Genomic DNA, 20,820 nt, shown 5'->3' with positions numbered 1-20,820 from the left:
AGGCATCTGAATTTACTATCCCTTCATCAATAGGTAATTGGGACCATGCTAGTGTAAGAAGAAAGAGCCTGAAGGTGTCAATGAGTGATTTAGCATTCCAAATCTGGGAGTTTCTGGTGAGGGAGGGAATGTCCTTGTGTCTCCACAAAGGGAATTACCTGAGAAAAGGTCTGCCACTCTACTTGCGGACCCCAAGAACACATACACTCGGAGACCTCCGAGTCCCAAACATGTTTCCGTGAAGGAACACAGCAGTTTGCAACGAGAAGGGTTAGTCAAACCTTCTGTCCAGGACTACGTTTCTGGGGAAGGGAGGGAGCTATCAAAATAGTATTGCTCTTCGCTTCTGAATTTGGTCCAAAAATGACCAGAATTGGGAGGAGGAGCCCAAGGTAAGGAAGGACTTCCTATAAGTATTTCCAGTCAATGTTTGAACTTTGGTTCCTAAAGTTCCAGGATTTCTTCAAAAGACAGTTAACTCTCACAGAGGATGAAACTGTGCAACCCGTTCAAAACTGTCATGTCTGCAAATCAGAAAGGGAGCTCATGACAAGCATGGCTGAAACACTGTGGCCCTGGTCTTGTACTAGCCTTGACCAGACAATATGAAGGATCCAATCAAAGGAGCTCCTAGCATCATACAAGACTCACCAGCCATTAATGAATGACTATAGAAAAAAGAAAGATTGTTTAAACAGACTCAAATTTGTCTACCTTGGAGGTCCCTGAATGCTAAGCGTCCCTCTAATTACGGTTTTACAAAAGGACAACCCCATAGGTAATCAGATAGCTTATTCCTCCTCACCAGGAAGGTAATACAAATTTTTAGCCTTGGCCAAGTTAAGGCTAGAAATCAGGTGTCTCAGCCTGAGATCCCATCTTCAGCTGTCAGTTGTATTAGGAAGCACTTGCAAGGCTATGACCATCTAGGAATATAAGGATCCTTCTACAGATTAAAGGTCTCTTAAGGCTCATTCTAGAGCTACTCAGCGATCAAACCTTAGAAAATATGGGTCACCAGCTTCTCTCCTCAAAATAACCTCCCCTGTAAGGAACTATCCCATTCTAAGGTAGCAATCTCCTTCTCTCTGCCAAAAAGATTATCTCCTCCTCCTCTTAATCCAGTCAGTAGAATACTCTAACACCCCAAACATTGCCAAAGCCAACTTGTGGTTCCTTGCAGAGGACACAGATTTGGGCTAAGAAGGGCTCAAAGCAGAACCTGAAGCAGGACAGGCACAATTTCTTTTTTTTTTTTTTTTAATTGTCAGGCTGTGGAAATGTTTCCATGCATCACAAGTTTAATCTAGCCTTAAAGGCACTCTGGGAAGTTTCAGCTTTGTAGAGAGGCAGAGAGCTGGTTCAGCAGGCTGTTTCCACTATTTCCTCCCCTTAGCCGAGAGTGGGGGAGGACAGAAGAGCTCTGATATACATATGATGCCACCTGATAAAATATTAAGTCAGTAGAGAACTGAGTATATTTACATTTTTTTGGCGCAAAGTGGTAATAAAAAGGTTAGTGATCTAATCAAAATAGGAGAACCGACCAGATCACGTACACTGCATAGACCACATTTCAATATAGGGAACCTTTCCAGTTTCACTTTTGGCTGGGTGATAAACCTTCACAGATCACACCTGCCCATCTGATGCCTGCTTCCATTAGGATTTATTTACAGCCTTTTTGAAGGAATTCACTCAAGGCGGTGTACAGTGAATATGTAATCTTCCTTTATTTCTAGATATACTGGAAGCCAGTGGAAGAAAGCAGATTGAAATTTTCTAGCTGGTGCTTGCTTGACTGCCTGCTCCCTGGCCAGGCTATAATGCACCACATAACGTGCCGAACTGCCATGACTTACCTGCAGTGTGTCACTTTTCTTTACTTCCAGATACCCTGGAAGCAAGGGGAAGAAAAATGAATTGCCTGCTGCTCTCAGCAGACATGCTGACTTACCTGAAGTGTGTTACTTTCCCTTTTAACCAATACATACTGAAAACAAATGGAGGGTGTGTGTGCGATCATTTCAGAGCCCCTTATCAAGTCCCAACCCAATACAAAACCATAAACAGACCAAGAGGCAGGCTGGAAAGGTGAGAACAGGCTTCTCTGAAGGCTTTTTTCCCCCCTCCTCTGCATGCAAAAACTTTAATCAGATAGCACACAGGCAAAGTACCTCTGGCACTCTTCCAAGAGTAGGGGGGAAGAGAACAGCAAACACCACAGCCACAACCCCACAAGGATTTTTTTTTGGGGGGGGGAGGGGAGGCCTACAGCCTTCCTGGTTGCGGCCTACTCACAGTTGCTGAACCAGGTCACATCTCTGCACGGTCTGCTGGAACTAGAGAAATACTGAGGAGCTAAAAGCAGCATTAGCCCCTATAAAGGGAAGCAGTCATCTCTGAACTGTTTTTATCTGGTTCCAGCTGCTGGCAGAGAGACATAACCCACTTTTCTGGATTGATCTAGAATGGATAAGAAAATTGTCTTTATCTTTACTAATTTCCATATTTAAAGTCAAATATTTTACAAGCATATACATAAAGGGTTAAATGTAGGCAGCTGTACTTGCCCTTACCTGTAACACATTACTCTCTGCTTCCTCCCCAGTGATTACCTCCACCTTCTCCAGCAAACACTTCCTTGCTGTTGCCTTAGTATAGGCTGCAGCCGACGCTGCAAGTGACTCCGAAATATTAGCTAAATAACAAAATGGAAATGGAAGGTGAAAGATTGACTATATAAAGACTGAAATTCAAAATGAAAATGTAAAAAAAAAAAAAAAACCCCAAACATATTTCGGAGGGGAATTTGCAGTGTGGTCTCAGTTACCGAAGCTAGGCATATTGCATTAGATATAATGCAGCATTTGTTGAAGCTGGCAATTTGCTGTAACACATTTTGTTTACATCCCAGTCTCTCTCATACACAGCAGTCACAACTGGACTTCCATCTTCTCCATTCTTAATGAAGAGAAGAAGGACTGCATTTCCAAACATGTGCATCACTGGCGTAAGCACATAAACAGGGAGGTGTCTGCACCAATTTGAAAAGTCAATTTGTGGTAGCCTTAGCCTCATTGCACAACCTCAAAAAGAGTTCCTCTACATATCTGTGTGAAAGGATTGTGATTATTCACTACTAGCTAAGGATGCTAGTCCCGAATGATGGTTGGAGAGAAAGCTTCCTCTGGTGTATGGTGAAACAGACTGCCACAACTACAATGTGCTTGGGAGGCCAAAACTGTTGGTCAAGAGATCAAACAACCCTTTGCCTGAAAGAGCATGTTGTTGTTATAAAAATAAATAACTCTTTGGCTCTTTACATTTCTCTGGAGTAGCTTCCTGTGAAGATGACTCAGACCCAGATTCTGTAGCAGCATTTTCTTTGTTGCTGTCTGTATTCAGTTCATTACACTTTGGAGGACTCTGCAGGGAAAAACAGAGATCACATTTGGTAAAGAGACAGAAAATACTTACACCCTGTTCACAAGTCAGAAATCAAAGTAGGTGGTGATGTGTGATACAATTTTAACTGTGCTAAAGAAAGAACAAAACCAGGAATAAAGTGCAATCTGCTTAAGTGCAAGGGTCTGGGACCAAAGAAATACAGGCAGTTAACCGGAGCGTGCACTTAACCGTTGTGACCCAAAGAAGATTGACATCTGATAAACATATGTACAGTACTGTTTATTATACATACAGTATACAGTCTCCTTGAACTGACGTTATACAGTCTCTGTTAACTGACGTTAGGCTTACTTGAAGTAATCAGTCATAGTCCACTGTACACTCTTGTGTGTCTGAGTTCCATAGACTACGTCTGCCAGACAGTAAAAACTGTCATAGCACTGACATCCAGTGGCCTCCAGATAGGCCCGCACGGTGTTGAGACTCTCCAGCGCTCTTGCAAAAGTGACAGGAGGTTGTTGAATTTCGTCAGGATGTGCCTCGCTGCTCATTTCATCATCTGTTTCATCATCAGCCGTTGCCTGCATGTAGGCACATATCGCGACATCAGTGCTGTCGTCAGCTGTTTGTAGATCGTAATCAACAGCTACGTAGTGATGAAACTCCTCTTCAGTAACACTGGCTGAGATGTCAATAGCCTGTTCATCTTTTTTTTTTTAAGTGTTTTTATTGACATTTTTAAATAAATATCCATAGCCATATGCATCCACAATTCTCAAAACAGCCTTCAAATACAGCAACTGATAATTATGTAAACCAACACTTTATAACCTCCTCTACCCCTCCCCCTTCTCCTCCCGACCCCTAACACAACGGTGGTGATAGCAAGGCATATCTTACATGTTCATAGGGTTGCCATATTTTCTGAAACAACTTAATGTGACCTTTTCTCATAGTCGTCAATTTTGACATCTGGTAGATATAGTCCACTTTGTGAGTAACCATCTGCATCGTTGGTGTCTCTGTTTCCAAGCCCTTGCTAATGCAACTAGCTGCCACAAACCACTGAACAGCTAGTTTATGCCAGTGTGCCTGAATTTTCATGGGCCGGAGATGCAACAGACAATACTCTGCCTGACAGGGATAGTCCACACCTTTATTATAGTAGTAACCATCGCCAATACCTGTGCCCAATACTTCTGTACCTTAGGACAATCCCACCAGATGTGCATAAAAGTCCCTCTCGCTCCACATTCTGCAGATACCTGTGTATACATCTTTTGGAGTTTATCAGGTGTGTAGTACCACCAATACAATATTTTATACCCACTTTCAATTAGTGTTTGTGTGATTGATGGCTTCAACAGGTATCTATACACATTCAGCCAGCCCTCAGATGAGAGATTCCTTTGAAGTCACAACAAAAAGGAGGTAAAAACCCTCACGAAACTGTGAGATATGAAACAAAAAAGTGAGGAGAATGGATGAGGATACCAGAAAAATTGTTTATTCACATAAAAAATGACCCGACACGGCCGTGCTTCTGCCCAAATGCCTGCCTCTGAAGAAAACTTTTTGTAATGTAATCGCAAACGTCTCTTATGAGAGAAGTATCACAGCCTTGTTCCTGGTCATTACAAAAAGTTTTCTTCAGAGGAGAGGAGACCCAAGAGGGTTCTGCTATATTATTTTTCTCAGAGTGCACGGCTCACATCAAACTACCCAAGGTTATAAAGACCCCTGAGGCAGGCCTTTGGGCCGAAACACGTCCATCTCGGGTCATTTTTTATGTGAATAAACAATTTTTCTGGTATCCTCATTCATTCTCCTCACTTTTTTGTTTCATATTTCAGATTCCTTTGAAGTACCTTTTCCCACCTCTCAACATAATAGTCTTGGGGGGATAAGAGCAGTAACAGAGCCCTATAGAGCCGAGTCACACTACCCCTGCCCCCACCCGCTCTAAGCGCTTTCTCTAAAACCGTTTCAGCCAGATCCAACTCTTCCCCCGCACGTCTACGGACAAAGTTTCTCAAGCATTGGTAATATACCAGATCCCTTTCCTCCAGTCCATATTCCTTTTGTAGCGCCCCAAAATCCTTTACTACCCCCTGGTCCCAAATCTGACCCAGCCTATAGAGCCCACTGTATGTCCAATTCCGATAGACTTTTTCAGACTCTCCCAAGGGAAACCCTGGAGCTCCACAGATGGCCATTTGCAAGAAATATTTTCTGTCTGGGAAAACCCGTCTTCGTAGCTGGAGCCACGTGTGCAGCAGATGACTGATCCCTACGGGTACCCTCCGGGTTGCAGCTAGAATTTCACTCCCCTGTGACCATAATATATCACCCATGAAACGGGTCCCCATCCAAGCTCTTTCCCAATGGAGCCACTTATTATTATTCTCAGGAAACCATTCTGCCAGTATCCTCAATTGTGCTGCCTGATAATAAAGATAAAAGTTTGGGACCCCCATATCCCCCCCAACTGGAATTTGGAACATCACCGATCTATGGACCCTCGGTGGTCTCTTACGCCGTATATAAGCAAGAAGGTATGGGGGGGGTTGGTATCAGCAGTGCCAAAAATAAGTACAATAATTTAGGCAGTATCATCATTTTTATGGCATGTATCCTCCCCAGCAAAGATATGGTCAAACCTTCCCACCTATCTAACTCTTCAAAGAGTTCTTTCAGCTTCTTAGGGTAGTTCGCCTGAAACATTGTCTCTATCTTTGCCGTCACCTGTACATCTAGATATTTTAATAGATTTGTCAGCCCAAACAAAAGGATACTTCTCCTGTATCGCCTCTGCCTCCTGTGAAGGTGTCGTAAGATCAAGAATTTCTGATTTATTTACATTAATCTTGAAGCCTGACATATGCCCATATTGGGTCATAAGTTCCATCACCTGTTCTAATGATTGCCACGGGCGAGCTAGGGTCAGCAGTATATCGTCAGCAAATAGCATAATCTGATGCTTGTGTTTACCTCTGACCACTCCCCGCACCTCCCTATGCTCTCTAATCTTTTTGGCTAAGGGCTCGATTGAAAGAGCAAACAGTAGTGGAGAGACCGCACAACCTTGCCTTGTGCCCCTGCCCAGTCCCAGCGATTTAGTATGTGTACCACTAATCTTTATCATTGCCAGTGGGTTAGTGTATAACAACTGAAGCCAAGCTAGAAATTTACCTCCTATTCCTATCTGTTTTAGGACTGCAAACAGGAACGGCCATTCTACTTGGTCGAATGCTTTTTCGGCATCCACCGAGAACAACAGCACTGGTGTTGCATCATCTCTAGCTTGCTGGATAATATGCATCAGACATCGGATATTATCGAACGCTTGCCGCCCTGCAATAAAACCCGCTTGGTCTTCATGTACCAATTGTGGCATTACCCCTTGTAACCTCTTGGCCAGTATTTTGGTAAATATTTTGTAATCTGTATTTAACAGCGAAATCGGCCTGTATGATCCACACTAATAGCCTGCTAATAGCGTTTGCAACAGCTGCATCTGTTTCGTCCCCCTCCACATCCTTAACAAAGCTTGCCCGCTTGTAGCAGTTCACAATGGTTGCTTGTGTAACATGATTCCAGGTTTCTTTCTGCATATGTAGGGAATCCAACAGTGATAGATTACGAGCCAGTTCAACAGCACGTTTATCCTTGCCAGTCTGGTCATCCATAACGCTCATCAGACGACGTAGCACAAGAGCCCGATAATGTTGCTTGAAATTGGCTATTATGCCCTGATCCATAGGTTGGATCAGAGAGGTAGTGTTTGGTGGCAGGAAGACCACCTTGACATCATCACTGTGTGCAGTACAATTATCACAAAGCAACAAAATCTGATGCTTTTGTGCCCGAATTCTAGTGTCTAACGTCTTTAGCCACTGCTTCCAAATTTCCCCAGTCATCCATGAATTTGCGTTAGCCTCGTATGAAACAGGAAGTCGCTTAACATTCTTGAAACAACGGGGCTGTTTGCTCTTTCCAATGACGAGTGGTTCCAACTTCTCACTCCCATCCATATTGCAGCAAAGGAGGATCGTCAGTCGGTCCTTCGATGTTTTACTACCTGTAGTTTCGGCTTGTATGAATGCAAGTGTTCCATCAGGAATCGCTCGTCAGTAGAGCCCGTTTTCGTCAGCACTGAAAATGTCACGAGGTGCAAACTCGTTAAAGATAAAGCAGTGGACCACTGACAGGAAACTGTCTGCTCCTGACTTGAGAAAACCACAGAAGAAGAGCATCTTCTACATCCTCAGCTTTTCCCGCCCATTTTCGTTTCCTGTGTGGATTTGTATTGTTTTGCCAGTCTTCCAGAAGCTGATCTTTCTGCTTCAAAATATGTGAAATTTGACTGGGATTGACACCATATTCTTTAGCAATAGATGCTTGACTTTGTTTTCTAATTTTTTTAAGAACTACTATTCATTCAGCCAGCGTTAAAGTCATACAGTTGCGCGACGACTCCAGTGTACTCTCTACAACATTCTTTTGCTTATTCTGCCTTTGGCAGTTAACCAACAAGATTTCAAATTTACCGCCCATTTGTCACGTACCAATCAGCTTCCATATTCCATGCGTGCGCTTATGTGGAGTCTTTCCTGAAGAGGAGCGGTCTTAAACCATGCATATAAGTGAATCTTGCACTTATCAGTGGTGCGCTAAACCGAAGTTTGTCCCCATAGAAATTGATGGTGCCAAAAATGGGATCCAAATACGGAATGCAGTTAAACAGAGCATGTGCTTATCCGACATGCACTTAAATGGAGTGCACTGTACTTATGATCCTGCAGACTGAAATGCAGCTATTTGGGAGAATGGTATATACTCTTAGTATCAACAATGGCAATTTCAGGCAGCTACTAATTGATGAAGAACTTAACATATCTATACATTCAAAAATTTTTCCTCATCATTTAATGCCATTAAATAAAAAATAAGATCAGGTTGTTTTTCAATGATGACACATAGTCACTCTGAGAAGGTATGCTAACAGGTGAGGAAACAGGAACAAAGTCTAGACATAATCTTCATTCCTATTACATACGTTGAGTAGCGGGATCATACGACCATAGATCTCTTGAGACCTGGCCCCACCACTGAACAGGGGGAGAAATGTTAGGTAGGGAGACAGGTATGCTGCCACAGAACTTCAGTTGACAGCAGCTGCGCTAGCAGACTGCTGATATAATGGCTGCAGCTAATGACTCCTTTTGAGGTGGTGTTATGTGCAGCTACACCATCACAGTAAATGATGGCAAATAAAGACCGGCATGACCCATCCAGTCTACCTATAAAGGTAACCAGGATTGTACCTGCTTTTCTATATGTGAGTTATTCTCCCTGCCCCCCTTTACCTTTAGGGTTGAAACTGATGCCCAGTGCAGTCTACCTCCTCTATGCCTCCCCCTTTATAGCACAAAAGTTATTTTAAGTTTTACTGTGAGTGAAAATGCTCTACACTTTTATTCCATCTTAATGCCATATAAAGATCATGTGTGTTTATCCCACACCTTTGACTCCACCACTTTCTATAGAGGAGCGATGGATTCAAAATTAATGACAGCAGTTGTGGTACAGCATGGTATTAATCTGCATACTCTCACCATCAGCCACTCCTCCGTTTCACCTGTCATGCCCATTCACCACCTCTACCCAGATAAAGCAGCTAGTGCGGGGTTTTTACCATATTGGCTGGCTTAAACCCACAGATGCTGCTTTAACTTAGCTTAGTAAAAGGGACTCCATTTTTCCTTAACAACATGCAGCTTAAAATTAAATTTTAGAAAGAAATTTGAGTTCTGAGAATTACCTTGTCTTAAACTGACAAAGAAAATGAGGTGAAACAGATGAACACTTCAGTTCATTTCCTCTCCTTCCTGAGCAAGGGGCCACTAAAAGCAGTCTTTATAGCTTTGTCATATGGAAGACACTTCTCTCACTAAAGAGTGTGCAATGGATATTCAAGACCAGATCTGAAACTCAGGCCACACAAAAATTAATAACGGTAGATGTCAATTTTGCAGCCTTTAGAAGTTGTATGTATGGACACAGTGTCAAGTCCTTGCTAGCCCACAGCTCCCAGATGGCATTTGGCTTTTAAGAGTAGTTATTGAAAGTTCTGGTCTTTGCCCTTGCAACAAAATTTCTGAAACTAAATTAAGAAGAATTCAAGTGATCTGATAATCTCATTAAGGAGAAATTCTTTCCTTGAGAATTTCCAAAAATAAATTCAGAGGAATTCAAGAGATGATGATGATCTCACCAAGGAGAAATTCTTTCCTTGAGTCCCTCTAGACTAGTACAGACATATTATCTCAAGCAGCAGATGAAGACTTGAGAATCACTGACTTAATTTACATCACCCTATAAGTAAGTATCCCTTGCAATTTCTAGCCTCTTTTTTGATAAAGCAAAAAAGTAACTAATTTCCCAGACAACAAGAAACAACCAAAATTCAACCATAACATCCATATATAATTATGGTCTTACTGCAGAAGATAGATTAATGCAACTAACCCATCCAGTACAAACAACGTTCTTCATTCCTCAAATTCTCCACAGTAAGCACGGGAAGGTCCTGGACTGAAGTACATAAGTACTGCCATACTGGGACAGACCAAAGGTCCATCAAGCCCAGCATCCTATTTCTAACAGTGGCCAAACCAGGTCACAAGTACCTGGCAAGATCCCAAAACAGTACAATACATTTTATGCTGCTTATTCTACAAATAGCTCAAAAAACAAAGTAGTAGACATAAGTAAATAGGATCACTCAATTAATGTGTTCAAGGGAAGTCTCATACTGTCGCTTCAAATGACAAGTTGGACTGTCAATTTCATGCGACTATTTTAATCGTAGACGAACCCCTAGTAGAGTTTGCTTTCAGAACCAGAAGTACCTAGTCACCCCAAGTTACAGCCCCCTCAATCCAGCCGGCTACCATTTGTCTTAGATCCCATATCTCCTTTTCTAGCTCCTCCAAACAAGACAAAAAAATCCTATCCGAATATCAAAACTTCAGCCCTCTTCAGATAGTTTATTTAAACTTGCTATATCACCTAACTTGCAGATCTAAGCAGTTTACAAACCAAAATCCAAATTTCACAGTAGAAAAGGAATTACAATAAGAGATAGGAAAAAACAATGCACTCATCCTAAACTTAGTCAGACCCAAAGATCGTCATAATGAAAAATATGGGGGGGGGGGGGGGGGGGGGGGGGGTAGAGCTGAGAAAGGTGGGTGGAAAGAAATACAATGGAATAGCAGTGGATTCAGCTGTAGTGATCCTATATGGGATCTTATGTAAAGTTAAAAGCTTGATGAAAAAGTCAGGCCATAAAATCACTTTTGATATGTTCAGAGGGGTACCTAGCAGTATCATTTGTACCAACGTGAATGAGCAGTATTGGATAATAGTCATTAGGCTTGATGAGTCTTCACAAGCTCTCTGTAATATCTTGAATTTTTCCACTTGGCAAACAGCACACCTCCCAGGACATCATGTCTGGTCTGCAGATGGATGCCTCTGTACCACTCAGAAGATAACTGCCAACCACCACTACCTTTCGTCTTTTAGTGGTCACTGATCAAGCAATTTTGGGAATTTCGAGCTCTGATTCCTCTTCTCTCTGGGATGCTCTCACCTCTTCCACTTCTAGGGCTGCATATTGGTTCTTCAGTTCGTGGGCAGGTGGACTCATGGTATCAATCTTGCAGGGTCTCGTGATCTGAGTCCAGTTGTCCTCTTTCAAAACAGCTTCTTCTTCTCCATTGCTGGAAATCTTTGATGCTTCATGAAGCATTTCATCAATGCATTTCTCATTTTCACGGTTGCTTCTCAACCTTGCCACCTCCTCTCTCAATTTTCACTTCTTTCATGAGGGATTCAAGCTGAAGACATCTTGAACATGGAACCAGTCCCTCTCCGAAGATCACATTTTTTTGTCTGCATAGAGGCAGAAGCTATAAGGCCACAGCTTAATGTTTCCCAGTCATACTGCAGTTGCAGAAGTATTTCTACCTGTATAAAGAAAACAGAAAAAGCCTACCAAAGCCCTTAGTGTTTCCTCAGCTATCCTCTAGGGTAAAAGTAGCAGTGGTTTTCTTGTGTAAAATCCAACCCTCAGAAGTGTGGGGACTTCAAAAGATATTATTTAGGTCACCTCTCCTTTCAAAATGAAGGCAAAAAGAAATCCTGGAGCAAGTACGCAAACAAGCTCCTTAAAGAGAAAATTAAATTTTATTCAACTTAATGATGATACCATTGGCCAAACTACTATCAAACCAAATCCTCAACCCATACATATATGCAGATGACGTAACGATCTACATACCATTTAAACAAGATTTAAAGGAAATCTCCAATGAAATCAACCAAAAGTCTCCATATCATCATGGGTGGATGCATTTCAACTGAAACATAATGCAGAAAAAACCCAATGCCTAATACTCACCTCACAACATAACACGAACAAATTCACCACCATCAACACACCAAATCTGAACCTTCCAATTTCAGACACCCTAAAAATTCTTGGAGTTACCATCGATCGACACCTAACACTTGAGAACCACGCGAAAAACACAACCAAGAAGATGTTCCACTCAATGTGGAAATTAAAAAGAGTAAGACCTTTCTTCCCAAGGACCGTTTTCCGTAACCTGATACAATCAATGGTGCTCAGTCATCTAGACTACTGCAACGCACTCTACGCCGGCTGCAAAGAACAAATAATCAAGAAATTTCAGACAGCCCAGAACACTGCAGCTAGACTCATATTCGGTAAAACAAAATATGAAAGTGCTAAACCCCTACGAGAAAAGCTACACTGGCTCTCACTTAAAGAACGCATCACGTTCAAAATATGCCCTCTAGTTCACAAACAAGCTCATTTTCAAAGCACTTAGCCTCCCAAAGTTCCATAGAAACCTATGGAACTTAGCCTCCCAAAGTGCTTTGAAAATATGCCTCAAAATCATTCATGGAGATGCACTAGCCTACATGTCAGACCTGATAGACTTACCACCCAGGAATGCTAAAAGATCATCCCGCACATTCCTTAACTTGCACTTCCCCAACTGCAAAGGTCTAAAATACAAACTAATGCATGCGTCAAACTTTACCTACTTGAGCACACAATTATGGAACGCATTGCCGCGCAACTTAAAAACGATCTACGAACTAACTTCCGCAAACTACTGAAGATCCATCTCTTTAATAAGGCATACCATAAAGATTAACAAATATGAACATACACAACTCCTCCACATATATTCAGAACTGTTTTACTTTACATTACTATCATGTTTTTTATTGTCATGTTACCCAAGATCCTTCTGTACCACTAAATGTATATTTTCTAATTATATTTCCACCATTCATGATGTATTGTAAGCCACATTGAGCTTGCAAAGAGGTGGGAAAATGTGGGATACAAATGCAATAAATAAATAAATAAATAAACTAAGTCCTCTCTACTAAGATAAGAAAAAATAAAGTTAACAGTTTTCCTAGCATTATAAAATTAGAATTTAAATAAACACTTTCCTAAAATAAATAAATCAGGGACAGCACTTGTTGCAAAAAAAAAAAAAAAATCTACTTCAATCTAAAATGTCTTCCTCCTAATTGGCAGGAGAGCCTATAAATCAACAATCAGCCTCGGGGTGGGTGTGGGGAATAAAACACTAAACAGAGGCTTCCCTCAACTGGTATCTGTGCTCTAAAATATAACCTAAAACACTAAACTATTTATAGAAAACCCCTAACAGACTTAAAAGGTTAAACTATTATCTAAACAGACTTTGCAAAATAAATAAGAGTAGTTTAACAAAAAAAGACAATGAAATTATGTATTCAACCCCAAGTTTACCTTTTCCAAAGTTTGAATGCAATTTCCAGTTGGAAAGATACATCAGTAAAGTTTTCCTCATCTCAGAAGGTCTCTCTCAGCACCTCTTCAGGCTTAGGAGGATGAAGTTTGAATCTAGACTCCAAACAAGTTCTGCAGAACAATCTGACCAAACCAGCTATCACATCAAGAATTCTGCTCAAGGCATCAGTAAGATGTGAATGTGTGGGCTGAATACCATGTCGCAGCTCTGCAAATCTCTTCAATGGAAGCTGATCTCAAGTTGGCTACCGACACCACTATGGCTCTGACATTGTGAGCTGTGACACAACCCTCCAGATTCCGCCCAGCTGGGCATAAGTGAAGGAGATACAATCTGCTAGCTAATTGGATGAGGTGAGATTATCAATGGCTATCCTCATCCTGCTTGGGTTAAAAGAAACAAAAAGCTGGGTGGACTTTCTATGGGCTTTGGCCCATTCTACATAGAAGACTAAGACGCATTTGCAGTCCAAGGTGTGAAGTGCCCTTTCGCCAGGATGCATGAGGTTTTTGTAAAAATGTTTGACCAACTAACTAATTAAGATGGAAAGCTGACATTACCTTAGGAAAAAATTTAGGATGTGTGCAGAGAACTATTCTGTTTGATGAAACATTGTATCAGGTGAATCTGCTACTATGACCTGAAGCTCACCGGCCTTCGAGCTGAAGTGACCAGGGCAAAAACTAAGGCCTTCTAGGTCAGGTATTTCAGATGGCAAGAGTCAAATAGCTTAAAAGGAGCTTTCACCAGCTGGATAAGGACAACAATGAGATCCTTATCTGAGTGGGAGGTCTGAGTGGGGGGGGGGGGGGGGCTTTGTCAGAAGCAAACCTTGCATAAAACAAACGTCTAAGGGCTGTACAGAGAAGGGCTTAAGTGCTAATTGCACTGAGATGAACCCTTACAGAGTTGTTTTTTAAACCAGATTCAGAGAGGCGAAGACGGTACTAACACAGTTGTTATATAGAAGAAGAGAAAGAATCTCAGACCTTGTTCTCTCATCAGATGGTAAACCTCACACATTCAAATGGAAAACAACTCTTAGTGGACTCTTTCCTGGAAGCTAGCAGAAGCCTGTAAACACCCACAAGCAATTGAAGGGATGCTAATTTTATGCTCTCAACATCCATGCCATGAGGGCCAGGGTTTGGAGGCTGGGATGTAGAAGAGACCCTTTGATCTGGGTGATGAGGGTCAGAAAACATTCCAATCTCCAAGGTTCTTAAGATGAGAACTATAGAAAAAGGGACTCATATCTGTCTTGGACAGTAAGGTGCAATGAGGTTTATGGTGCCCTGGTCCTGCATGAGTTTCAGCAGTCTTTCCGAGAGATGGGAGGATACACATACAGGCAGCAGCCTTTCCTTCAACACAGGAGAGGAACACCGGATGAAACTGAAAGACGCCAAGAGAGAGATACATCTGGCAAAAGTGCAAGCAGAAGAACAAATGGCTAGAAAGGTAAGGAGGGGTGACAAAAATGTCTTCAGGTATATTAGTGAAAGGAGGAATACTAAAAAGGGAATTGTGAGACTGAAAGATGCTGCGAACCGCTATGTAGATAATGATGAAGAAAAAGCTAATTTGCTAAACAGATACTTCTGTTGTTTTCACAGAAGAAAATCCTGGAGAAGGACCACGATTGACTAGCAAAAGTACATATGAGAATAGAAATCTAAAGGTGGACAAAGCCATGGGACCAGACGGGATCCACCCCAGGATACAGAGAGGTTCTGGCGGGTCCTCTTAAAGATTTGTTTAATAAATCCTTGGAGATAGGAGAGGTTCCGTGGGAGTGGAGAACTGCGGATGTGGTCCCCTTCACAAAAGTGGTGATAGGGAAGAAGCTGGAAACTACAGGCCGGTAAGCCTCACTTCGGTTATTGGAAAAGTAATGGAAGCCATGCTGAAGGAAAGGATAGTGAATTTCCTAGAAGCCAACAAGCTGCAAGATCCGAGACAACATGGTTTTACCAAAGGTAAATCGTGCCAAACAAATCTCACTGAATTCTTTGACTGGGTGACCGGAGAATTAAATCATGGACGTGCTACAGACGTAATCTACTTAGATTTCAGTAAAGCTTTTCACACAGTTCCCCACAGGAGGCTCTTGAATAAACTAGAGACAGGCTGAAGATAGGACTCGAAGTGGTGAACTGTATTAGGAACTGGTTGACGGACAGACGCCAGAGGGTGGTGGTAAATGGAATTCGATCGGATGAGGGAAAGGTGAGCAGTGGAGTGCCTCAGGAATCGGTGCTGGGGCCGATTCTGTTCAATATATTTGTGAGTGACATTGCCGAAGGGTTAGAAGGTAAAGTTTGCCTTTTTGCGGACTATACTAAAATTTGTAACAGAGTTCACACCCGGGAGGGAGTGGAAAACATGAAAAAGGATCTACAGAAGCTAGAGAATGGCCTAAGGTTTGGCAATTATAAATCAATGCGAAGAAATGCAAAGTGATTAGGGAACAGAAATCCACGGGAGATGTATGTTTTAGGCGGTGAGTCTGATATGTACAGACGGGGAGAGGGATCTTGGGGTTATAGTATCTGAGGATCTGAAAGCGACGAAACAGTGTGACAAGGCGGTGGCCGTAGCCAGAAGGTTGCTAGCCTGTAAAGAGAGAGGTGTGACCAGCAGAAGAAAGGAGGTGTTGATGCCCCTGTAAAAATCATTGGTGAGACCCCACCTGGAGTATTGTGTTCAGTTTTGGAGGCCATATCTTGCTAAGGATGTAAAAAGAATGGAAGCAGTGCAAAGAAAAGCTACAAAAAAGGTATGGGATTTGCGTTACAAGATGTGTGAGGAGAGACTTGCTGACCTGAACATGTATACCCTGGAGGAAAGGAGAAACAGGGGTGATATGATACAGATGTTCAAATATTTGAAATGTACTAATCCGCAACAAACCTTTTCCGGAGATGGGAAGGCAGTAGAACTAGAGGACATGAACTGAGATTGAAGGGGGGCAGACTCAAGAAAAATGTCAGGAAGTATTTTTTCACAGAGAGAGTGGTGGATGCTTGGAATGCCCTCCCGCGGGAGGTGGAGGAGATGAAAACGGTAACGGAATTAAAAAATGAGTTGGATAAACATAAATAAATCCTGTTCAAAAGGAATGGATCCTCAGAAGCTTAGCGGAGATTGGGTGGCAGAGCCGATGGGGGGAGGAAAAAAATGTGGCCTCCCTTTGACCAGTAGGCCATCTGGGATGGAAACTTTTATGACAGTTATACTCTGCTGGAACCAGTCAAAAGCTTGTCCCATGCTTAGACTGGGAAGCTAGCTGGGACTTCTAGGCCTGCTGCTGCTGAGGTTAGAAACGTGGAGGCTAGGGCTAGGCCTACTGGGGAGGGCGAGTTGAGGAAGTGAACTTATGCCTTTGAGAGTAGTAAGAACCCTTCAACTGCTGCCCAAAAACCTCTGAAAAGCTGAGGCCAAAAAAGGAGTGGACTATGACAGGGGACTTGATATCAATCATGTTCTTAATTGAGTCAGCCACCTCTTCCACCTTGTCCCTAAAAAGCTTGTTTCTTTGACAAGGGATGTCCACCAGCCTTTCTTGAATTCCTGGCTCTAGGTCAGACACGTAGCCATGAGAGTATGCACATGTCATTACCTAACACACAAAGCCTGGATGCCACATCAAAAGCATCATAAATTGCCTGGATTATGTACTTTCGACTCTTCCTGTGCTTGGTTACTAGTTGACAGAGTTCTGTATCCTTCTCTGGGAGTAGAAAGCCCACAAACTGACACACTGCGCACAAGTTATTCAAGTACAGGCTCATGTAAAGCTTGTAAGACTGGAAGCAGGTCATAAGCATCGAGCCCTGAAACACTTTCCTCCCAAAAGACGCCAGAGTGCAAACCTTTCTACCAGGGGGTGCAAGGCATGGGTCCTCGAGCTTCTGGCTCTTTTAAGGGTGGATTCGACTACCATGGAATGATGCGGAAGCTGCTGCTTCTCAAAACCAGGAGCCTTCTGGACTCTTATACATACAGTCAGCCTTCTTTGGTACAGGATGCACAGTAAGAGGGGTCTCCCAATTCTTCATCTGTGCAGATTTAAGGATGCTGTGCACAGGCACCACCACAGCCTAGCCTCCATAGGAAAGGAATCATAATCAAAACCATCCAACATCTTGGCTCTGGGCTTTTCATTAGTTTCCAAATGAAACAGGATAGCCTAAGCCATTTCCAACACAAAGCTGAGAAAAGACAAAGGAGAGGTCCTCTGGAGGAGACCTTTTCTTTTCCCGGGGTTGAGAGGGGTCGTCTACTACTACTAATAATTTCTATAGCACTACTAGATGTACGCAGCACTGTACACATTATATGTAGGTACTTTCTCTATCCCTAGAGGGCTCACAATCTAACTTTTGTACCTGGGACAATGAAGAGTTAAGTGACTTGCCCAAGCTCACAAAGAGCTGAAGTAGGAACTGAACCCAGGTCACCAGGATCAAAGCCTGCTGCACTAACCATAAGGCTACTCCTCCTCTGATGGGAGGCTAAGTGATCCATCCTTAGCCTCCCATCAGAGGAGGAGTAGTGGAGGAGTGGCCTAGTGGTTAGGGTGGTGGACTTTGGTCCTGGGGAACTGAGTTCGATTCCCACTTCAGGCACAGACAGCTCCTTGTGACTCTGGGCAAGTCACTTAACCCTCCATTACCCCATGTAAGCCGCATTGAGCCTGCCATGAGTGGGAAAGCGTGGGGTTCAAATGTAACAAATATAAAAAAAAAATACAAGGGCTCCTCTGGCTCAACATCAGACCCCTAGGAGCAGTCTGTATCAGACTCAGCAAAGTAGTCTTCAAGAGAAGCAAGTATGCACCTGCCTCAGACCACTGGGCATACAGCTAGGTTCTGGGTCAAAAGTGCCAAAGTATGGGTCCCTCTCCTGCTTTCTAGAGTCATTTCCTCCCAATGGGCAGGAGAGGAGAACTGGATCAGCCGATGCTGGCTCTGATAAAGCACAGGCATTAATGAATGCATGACAGGCAGAGTGTAAGTCTCCGAGATGGGCTGTGGCGGCACTGTGGCTGACACCAACATCCTCGATGCCTCGTTGACTCTGGGCAAGTCACTTAACCGGTGCTTTTTTTGTAGTAAAAAAGGTACCGGTACTCATACAGGGCAACTTTAGGGATGGGGGTCACACCCCTTTTATCAGGCATGGAACATATAAAAACGCATCACTGAAAATATTACACCAGTCCCTAGAATATCAACACATCCCATACTGGGAAAACAAACAGGATTTTCTACACAGAGATTATATATCAGCAGAATAGTGCACCTCTGTCATATATACACAGTACATGGATAGAGCCTCACCAAATACAAAATAAATGACCTCAGATTACTTTATGCTGCTGTTGCCATTATGGATACACTAGTAAAAAAGGCCCGTTTCCGACACAAATGAAACGGGCGCTAGCAAGGTTTTCCTCAGAGTGTGTATGTTTTAGAGAGTGTGTGTGTGTGAGAGAGAGAGAGAGTGACTGTGTGTGTGTGTGTGTGTGTGAGACAGAGAGTGAGACTGGGTGAGAGTGTGCGTGCGAGAATGACAGTGTGTGCGAGTGCGTATGTGAGACACAGTGAGTGAGTGAGAGAGTGTTTCACACAGATACAGTGTGCGTGAGAGAGAGCGTGTTTCACACAGATATAGTGTGTGAGAGAGCGAGTGTGAGAGTATGTGTGTGATACACAGACTCTTTGTGAGACCGAGAGTGTATGAGACCGAGAGTTTACAGAACCCCCCTCCCCCTCTTCATCCACCCCTCCTTCCCCTTCCCCCCCTTCCACCCCTGTCCGAGTTCCAGATCCTCCTCCCACTTCTTCCCATCCAAGTTCCAGGACTCCCCTCCCACTTCTTCCCATCCCCCTCTTCCCTTCCCGCTCCGCCTCTCCCCCCCTCTCCGAGTTCCAGGACCCCCCTTCCCCCCCCCCCCCCCGCTACCCCCTGATCCAGGACCCCCCCCCTCCCCTTCCAGTGGATTTCCAGTAATCCCCTCCCGCCACCGTGTTGTTTCAGGACACCCGCCACCGTGTTGTTTCAGGACACCCGCCCCCTGTCGTTTCAGGACCCCCCTTTGTAGTTTCAGGACCCCCCACCCCGAGTCGTTTTTGACTCCCCCCCCTTTCGTTTCAGGACCCCCCCTCCCACTCCCCACCTGTCTGGCCCTCCCCTTCGTAAGAGCTGTCTGCTTAAAAGTTTTTACCTCCTGCATGCAGGGATGCCTTTTTCGACAGCTTTTTCTTTCGCTTGTGTTTCAGCTGTTCTGCGGGACCACAGGAACAGCTGAAACAGAATCGAAAGAAAAGGCAGACGGAAGTGGCGTCCCTGCGTGCAGGAGGTAAATACTTTTAGGCAGCCAACTCTTACGAAGGGGAGGGCCAGAGAGAGGTGGAGTGGGAGGGGGGTCCTGAAACGACAGAAGGGGGGGAGGGGGGGTGTTTGCGGTGTCGACGGAGCTCCTTAATTCTCACCTCCAACGTGCTTTCTTGTCTGGGACCGTGGCTCCCTCGGAGTTCGTCAGGGTAACGTCATAATGCGGCCAGTGACGTCAGTCTGATCTACGGAGCCGTCCTGACCACCTCCGAGGGAGCCACGGCCCCAGGCAGGTCAGAACGTTGGAGGTGAGAATTATTATATAGGATAGTCCAATGCATCCCATCACATATCAGAAAGAATACGGCAGGTATAAAAGGGGAGGCATGGAACTAAAATGACTACATATAAATCCGGAATAATTTTAAATATACGTACCTTTGGCCAGTGGCATCTCTAGACAGAAATATCTGGGATGGAACCGAGAAGGGGGGGGGCAAGTGATATTTTCGTACTTCAAACCCTTTTCCCCTACCCCCTTTTAAATTAGTATGATAATTAATAATATAATTCACAAAGCCTTCTGCACTTTCTACAGGATTGGTCAAAATCAAACATATAAATGGCAAGAGGCGTACTCACTCGCAAATGCACAGTAGAGACCCTCTCTGTCCCGCCCCCGCGTCAATACGTGATGACGGGGGCGTGACAGAGAGGGAACCTGCGCACCTGCGAGTGAGGGAACCGCCGTCGCCACCGCTCCCCCCACCCACCCGGAGTCACCGCCGCCACCCACCCTCCACCCGGCCCGGGTACCTGGCTTCACTATTCAAACCGCATTAACGCAGCACACAGCTCATCTGAGCTGCCGTTGGCCTTCCATACCTGCCTGTGTCCCGCCCTCGCCGACTTTACGTCACACGAGGGCGGAACATACGCAGAGAAGAAGGAAGGCAGACGGCAGCTCAGATGAGCTGTGTGCTGTGTTCCGGCAGTTTGAATAGTGAAGCCAGGTACCCGGCCCGGGTGGAGGGGTGGCGGAGGGGACTCCGGGGGGGGGGGACGGGACCCTTTCAACCCCCCCCCCCCCTTCCTTTACTAGCCTGTTTTTACGGGCTCAACGGCTAGTCTTTATATAAATCCAGTTCACAAACTT

General features: G+C 43.9%; 1 protein-coding gene across 1 annotated transcript in view; it reads right to left on the bottom strand.

The window, feature by feature from the left end:
* Window positions 1-20,820, bottom strand: part of RANBP3 (RAN binding protein 3) — a 316,713-nt gene that overhangs the window by 44,114 nt on the left and 251,779 nt on the right. The window contains exons 12-13 of the mRNA XM_030219670.1: window positions 3,327-3,429; window positions 2,580-2,701 (exon numbers count right to left, since the gene is read on the bottom strand). Of these exons, the coding sequence (XP_030075530.1) occupies window positions 2,580-2,701; window positions 3,327-3,429 (225 nt within the window). The remainder of the gene's footprint in view (window positions 1-2,579; window positions 2,702-3,326; window positions 3,430-20,820) is intronic.

Source organism: Microcaecilia unicolor, chromosome 11, assembly GCF_901765095.1.
Source record: "Microcaecilia unicolor chromosome 11, aMicUni1.1, whole genome shotgun sequence".
Taxonomy (NCBI): Eukaryota; Metazoa; Chordata; class Amphibia; order Gymnophiona; family Siphonopidae; genus Microcaecilia; species Microcaecilia unicolor.
This window is presented reverse-complemented; position numbering and strand designations above follow the sequence as displayed.